Raw genomic sequence first — 6,279 nt, forward strand, 5'->3', positions numbered from 1 at the left:
CAAAAGGAAGGAAAACTACAATTTCTTGAATGTCTTTTATGTTCTGGGAGTTTTCACATGCATTATCTTACATAATCCTCATGTAAACGCTGTGAGCCAGGTAAGCATTCCTATCCTCACTTTTTCTACTGAGGAAATAGCTGTTCAGAGAAGTTGAATAATCTAGTTACTGTCACACATCTTGTAATCAATGGGATTCCCTCCCGTGCTGGAGGATCTGGGCCTTGCCAAGTAGTGACACTGGGTGGGGAGCGCAGGGCCAGAATCCCTTTTACCCAGCACTATAGTGCCAAGCAGGTAAGCCAAAGCAGAGGAAGGGTAGTCCAAAAAGCAAAGCCAAGTGCAACAGGAAAGCAGTTCAAGAGCCAAATGGTCCATTCAGAAGTCAGGTTGCTGGAGCCAAAACCTCACCCAGTAATTGGTCCCAAAATCAAGTGAATCACAAGCAGTAGAACTTGATCAAAGAGAAGGCTAAGGAAGGCCAGGAAACTTCAGAACTGGGGAAGCCACCAGCTAAGCCTCAAGCTTCCAGTTGAGCTGGCATTTGGGTCCTGGGTATTCGAAGATGGGGAAGAGGTGAGGAGACAGGTTTTGTAGAGTTGAAGAACTAAACAAATAGGCCCTTGAGAGAATAACATGACTGGGAATGTTTTGTGGAAAGATTCTTCTGGCGCCTCTGTGAAGAAGGGCCTCAAGGTGGGAGAATATGGACACCTCGGATGCAATGCATAGACTCAACTCCCCTCTGCAGAGTGGAGCATGGGTAGGACATTGGCTTGGTCCCTGGGCTTGAGGAATTATACTTGATTTGTATCCTAGAGGAAAAAATATGAAGACCCCAAAGTGGAACACCAAACACGGGCCTGGTCTGTCCAGGATTCTCAAGGAAGCAGGAGCTGTCAGGCAAGCCAAGCCAGGACATATGCATGTGTTAAGGGCTTGCTTAAAAATGAGTCTTCTCATTGGTACAGAATTTCAGGAGGATCAATGGTTTCATTTGAGCCTCAAAACCACTTTAAAACTAATTGTTTTAAATAGATGAGGAAACTAAGGCTAGGGCAAGGTAAGTGACTGCCCAAAGTCACACAGTTGGATGGAGATTAGAACTGCAACTTGAGTCCAAGTTTTGTTTTATGCAGATTCTGTGTCTCTCTCTGTTAAGGAAAAGAGATTGGTCAGGGAAGGCTTCACAGAGGAGGAGGTGCTTGAACTGCCCACGCAGCAGGGCACCAAGTACAGAAGAGTAACAGGGTCCTCCTGGCAAAGTCACAAAGATGCAACACAGCACAGCCAGAAGGAAACGAAAAATGGTTCCTAGAATTGTGAGCTCCTTGAGGACAGGAAGGTCCAGCTCCTAGAATAAGGCCTGAGGTTTAGCAGGTGCTGGGTGACTGTTTGAAGGAATGAATGTGTGGAACACAGAGTCTCTCTAGGAGAGTAGCTGGAAGTGAGGCTGGGAAGTGGCAGGAGTCAGAAGACGGAGAGGCTTTTTATACAATATGGAAGGCTGGTGTTGGAGGAGGGGAGGGGACGAGGGTGCATGTGCGGAGAGGATGTGAGGAGAGAATCAGCTGGAAGCTGGTTCCAGGAGACAGAAAAGGAAGGCCAGAAGTAAACCAGGGTAGGGAGAGGAAAGGACAGAGTCAAGAAACATTTAGGAGTTAGAATGCCTGGCAACACCCTTAAGGGGAGGGGTGACATGTACGAGTCTGCCGGCAGAAAGGCAGGAGCAGAAGAGAGACAGGGGATGCTGGTTGTGGAGGAAACAGGTGTGCGTAGCGGATACCCCGCATCCCCCCCAGCTAGGCTGCAACCTCTAACAGTCACTCCTGGGGCAGAACGCCAGAGAGGGAGGGGCCTACCGGACTGGAGAAGTCATTAGCAACCTGCCAGAACCGGGTTAACAAAGGCAGGACTACAACTCCCAGCATGCTCCGGCCCAGTGGGGTGACGGCGGGCGGTGGCTGCGCTGCACCCGTCTGGTGCGCACAGGACCTGGGTCGGCACCGGAGCCTGTCATTCCGGAGGGGTCTGTGGGGGTGCGAGCGGGCATGCACCCGGGTCCCCAGCGCACTGGCGGCGCAGGGCTCGCGATTCCCGCCCCACGGCCCCGCCCCTTGCCCCACCCCAGCCGGGCGGCTTAGCTGGGGCCGCAGCGCGGCGGCAACATCACTCTCGCTGCCGCTGCTCCGCCCCATCGCCTTCTGTTTTTCTCTCTCATTCTCCGGTGGCGACGGCGGGGAAGGAGGAGGCAAGGGCAGCAGCAGCCGCGCTGGCTGCAATGAATGATCCCCCAGCTGGGGGAGAGGACTCCAGGTGAGCCTCTGCCCTCGGGAGGGCCAGGACCCCTGGTCGCCCAGGACCTGCAGCCCCCCCGCCATGGATCCCTAGAGGAGGAGGAGGACAAGGAGAAGACAGCTCTGCCGCCCACCCCCATCCCATTTTCCTCTTCCTTTATCTCATTGTTGCTGTAGCTGTTTACGGCAGAGCTCCCGCTGCCCCAGCATGGGGCGGGCTCCGGGTACTGCCATTCGGCCGGCGCTGCTCCCGCTGCTGCCCGGCGATTCTGCCTAATTCTCCCTCCGCAGCTGGTGCAGCGAGGACCGGAGAGCGGTAGAGGCCCGGACTGCAGCAGCGACGGGGCCACCTCCCAGCATCCCCACCCTAGGAGTCTACAGGCGGATTGAAGAACGGCGCCTGGGGGCTGGGCCGGCCCCGCCGATCCGGACCTAGGGAGGACAGCAGGACCGCCTAGGCTGCGGAGAGGGGTGGGGGGGGTCAGGAAGGACAGAGCAGCAAGATGGCCAGTAAAACCAAGGCCAGTGAGGCCCTGAAGGTGGTGGCCCGGTGCCGCCCCCTCAGCCGGAAGGAGGAGGCTTCTGGTCACGAGCAGATCCTGACCATGGACGTGAAACTGGGCCAGGTGACACTGCGAAACCCCCGCGCTGCCCTAGGGGAGCTGCCCAAGACCTTCACCTTTGATGCCGTGTATGATGCCAGCTCCAAGCAGGCAGACTTGTATGATGAAACCGTGAGGCCCCTGGTAGACTCGGTGCTTCAAGGTTTCAATGGCACCGTGTTTGCCTATGGACAGACCGGCACGGGCAAGACCTACACCATGCAGGGGACCTGGGTGGAGCCCGAGCAGCGCGGGGTCATCCCCAATGCCTTTGAGCATATCTTCACCCACATCTCGCGCTCCCAGAACCAGCAGTACTTGGTCCGGGCCTCCTACCTGGAGATCTACCAGGAGGAGATTCGGGACCTGCTCTCCAAGGAGCCTGGCAAGAGGCTAGAGCTGAAGGAGAACCCTGAGACAGGCGTCTATATCAAGGACCTGTCCTCCTTCGTCACCAAGAATGTCAAGGAGATTGAGCACGTGATGAACCTGGGGAACCAGACCCGGGCGGTGGGTAGTACACACATGAATGAGGTCAGCTCCCGCTCCCATGCCATCTTTGTCATCACCGTGGAGTGCAGTGAGCGTGGCTTGGATGGCCAGGACCACATCCGTGTGGGCAAGCTCAACCTCGTGGACCTGGCTGGAAGTGAGAGGCAGAACAAGGCAGGCCCCAATGCGGCTGGAGGGACGGCCACGCAGCCCACGGGTGGTGGCGGTGGTGGAGGTGGTGGTGGTAGTGGAGAGAGGCCTAAGGAAGCCTCCAAAATCAACCTCTCGCTGTCTGCCCTGGGCAACGTGATCGCTGCTCTGGCAGGCAACAGGAGCACCCATATCCCCTACCGGGACTCCAAGCTGACCCGGCTGCTCCAGGACTCTCTGGGGGGGAATGCCAAGACCATCATGGTGGCCACCCTGGGGCCAGCCTCTCACAGCTACGATGAGAGCCTCTCCACCCTGCGCTTTGCCAACCGGGCCAAGAACATCAAGAACAAGCCCCGGGTGAACGAGGACCCCAAGGACACGCTGCTGCGGGAATTCCAGGAGGAGATCGCCCGCCTGAAGGCCCAGCTGGAGAAGAAGGGGATGCTGGGAAAGCGGCTCCGGAGGAAGAGCAGCCGCAGGAAGAAGGCCGTGTCAGCCCCGGCTGGGTACCCTGAGGGGCCACTGATGGAGGCCTGGGTGGCCGAAGAGGAGGATGACAACAACAACTACCGCCCGCCCCAGCCCACCCTGGAGTCGGCCCTGGACAAGAACATGGAGAATTACCTGCAGGAGCAGAAGGAGCAGCTGGAGGAGGAGAAGGCGGCCATCCAGGATGACCGCAGCCTGGTGAGCGAGGAGAAGCAGAAGCTGCTGGAGGAGAAGGAGAAGATGCTGGAAGACCTGCGGCGGGAGCAGCAGGCCACAGAGCTGCTCGCAGCCAAGTACAAGGTAAGAGCCCCCGAGGGAGCAGGGGCTCTCCAGAGGTCCCCAGAGGGATCTGGGCTGGCAGGCTTTTCTTTGAGGGTCTGTGACCTGGCCGGAAGCAAAGTGTCCTGCCCTCCTGCCAAGAGCTCCCCTGGAGAAGGCAGGCGAATTTCTGTGACTCTGGACTGCCAGGCAGAGCCTCCCTGGAGCACCTAGGAGGACGCACACACACACACACACACACGCACACACACACACGTGGCGCGCGCGCACACACACAGAGCACAGCAGCAGGCAGTCTCTCAAGCCAGTGAGCTTGGACTGGTCTGACCTGCTGCCTGTCAGTCTCTGCTGGTGGCCCCCAGTACCGGTCAGGTCCACGGACAGCCAGGCGGGCACTCAGCCCCATCCGGGTGTGGGTTCTCACTCTTGCCTGGCCACCTCCCTCATGACATCCTCCCTTTGCAGCACCATCAAACCTCACACCATTTTAATATCTGACGTTTGGACACTTCACAGTTTACAAAATGCCCCACATACATGATCTCATTTGATTCTTACGGTAGCCATCCGGGGTCCTGCTTCTTAAACCCCCATTTTACAGGTGAGGGACTAAGGCTCAGAAGAGTGACATGACTGAGGTTCCATCCTACACAGCGGCAGGGCTGAGCTGGAACCAGTGGCCCTTGGGCTCTTTTAGTTCTTGGATGGCGAGGCAGGATTATACATGGGTCCTGCTCCCTGTGAAAGTGGTCCAGTGGTCCCCTGGGCCCATTGCATAGAATCTTAGGAAGGAGATCACGCAGAAGGTTGGAAAGAGCGCCGGGGTCTACGCTGGAGACCTGGCATCTTGGCCTGGCTCTGCTACAGCTCATTGAGTGACCTTGTGTACGTTGCTTCTTCCCTTCCTCAAGCCTCAGTTTCCCTTTTTGTAAAAAACAGAGCGTCGGCCTGGGTGATCTCTGAGGTTCTTCTGATCTGAAAAACAAACCAACTGGCCCCCACACCCAGGCCTCATCCTAGTAAGTTCCAATTCCCCATTGCCCTGAGAGATATCAGGGCCTCGGCGTCCCTCCTGAGCTGCTCCCTTCCCTGGGGAAGCCTCCAGGCCCCGTTGGAACTAAGCTGCAGAGGCCCCTGCCTGGCCAACCACAGACCTGTTAAGTTTCAATGCTGCAGATGCCATGACTCAATGTTCCAGGCATTTCCAGGTCCCTGGAGTCCTTAACACTGAGGGTTGGAGGAAGAACGCAAGGAACCGTGAGCTGATGACTTGCTGGGGGGAGCAAAACATTACCAGTTCTTAGTCCCTCTCAGGAGTGTGGGCTGGGGTGCAGGGAAGCCCTGCCTGGGAGGGAGAGTGGCAACGGCTGGAAGAGGGACAGATGAGCTACAGGCCATTGTCTGTGTTATGGGAATGTGCTGCTACACCAGGGGCTCTGGCCTTGCTTATTTAGTATGTAATTCACCTCCAGGAGCTCAGCAAGGGTTATGCTGAGCCGCTTCCTCAAAGGGATTGGTACATTTGGGGTCCTCCTGGGAGAAGCAGGATGTTAAAGGCAGGACAGTTAGACTCAGCTCTCCCAGGAGGAAGGGGATCCAGGCAGTCTAGTGCTTCCCACCAGGAAATCTTACATGGGCAATCTGTCACCAGTTTCATTACCAAGAGCCCCACCACCACCCCTTACTCCCTTCCCCATCCACCCTTAAAGCTGGGGGTCAACGGAAGCTAAGAGAGTGCACTTCAGCCCTGAGCAAATGGGTAGAAGGGATGAAGCGAAGGATCCAGTGGGATCTCCCATTGTTGGCCACTCCCTGGTTCCCTCAGTAAGGTTCTTGGATCTAAGGCAATGTGGGGCATGGATAATGGGACTGTCAAGAGGTCAGGGCGGCCAGAGCCAGAATTCTTGTACCAGAGGCATAGCCCACAGAACCCCCCCCCCCCCCCCCCCTTTCCCCCCCCCCGGGGC

General features: G+C 57.0%; 1 protein-coding gene across 2 annotated transcripts in view; it reads left to right on the forward strand.

Annotated features, from left to right (window-relative positions):
• The first annotated feature begins 2,140 nt into the window (after positions 1 to 2,140).
• KIF3C (kinesin family member 3C) overlaps positions 2,141 to 6,279 on the forward strand; it is a 35,511-nt gene continuing 31,372 nt past the window's right edge. For both annotated transcript variants that reach the window (XM_024764521.1, XM_024764522.1), the window contains exon 1: positions 2,141 to 4,333. In XM_024764521.1, the coding sequence (XP_024620289.1) occupies positions 2,801 to 4,333 (1,533 nt within the window). In that variant the 5' untranslated portion in view covers positions 2,141 to 2,800. The remainder of the gene's footprint in view (positions 4,334 to 6,279) is intronic.

Source organism: Neophocaena asiaeorientalis, unplaced genomic scaffold (assembly GCF_003031525.2).
Source record: "Neophocaena asiaeorientalis asiaeorientalis breed wild unplaced genomic scaffold, Neophocaena_asiaeorientalis_V1.1 scaffold345, whole genome shotgun sequence".
In the NCBI taxonomy this organism is placed as follows: Eukaryota; Metazoa; Chordata; class Mammalia; order Artiodactyla; family Phocoenidae; genus Neophocaena; species Neophocaena asiaeorientalis.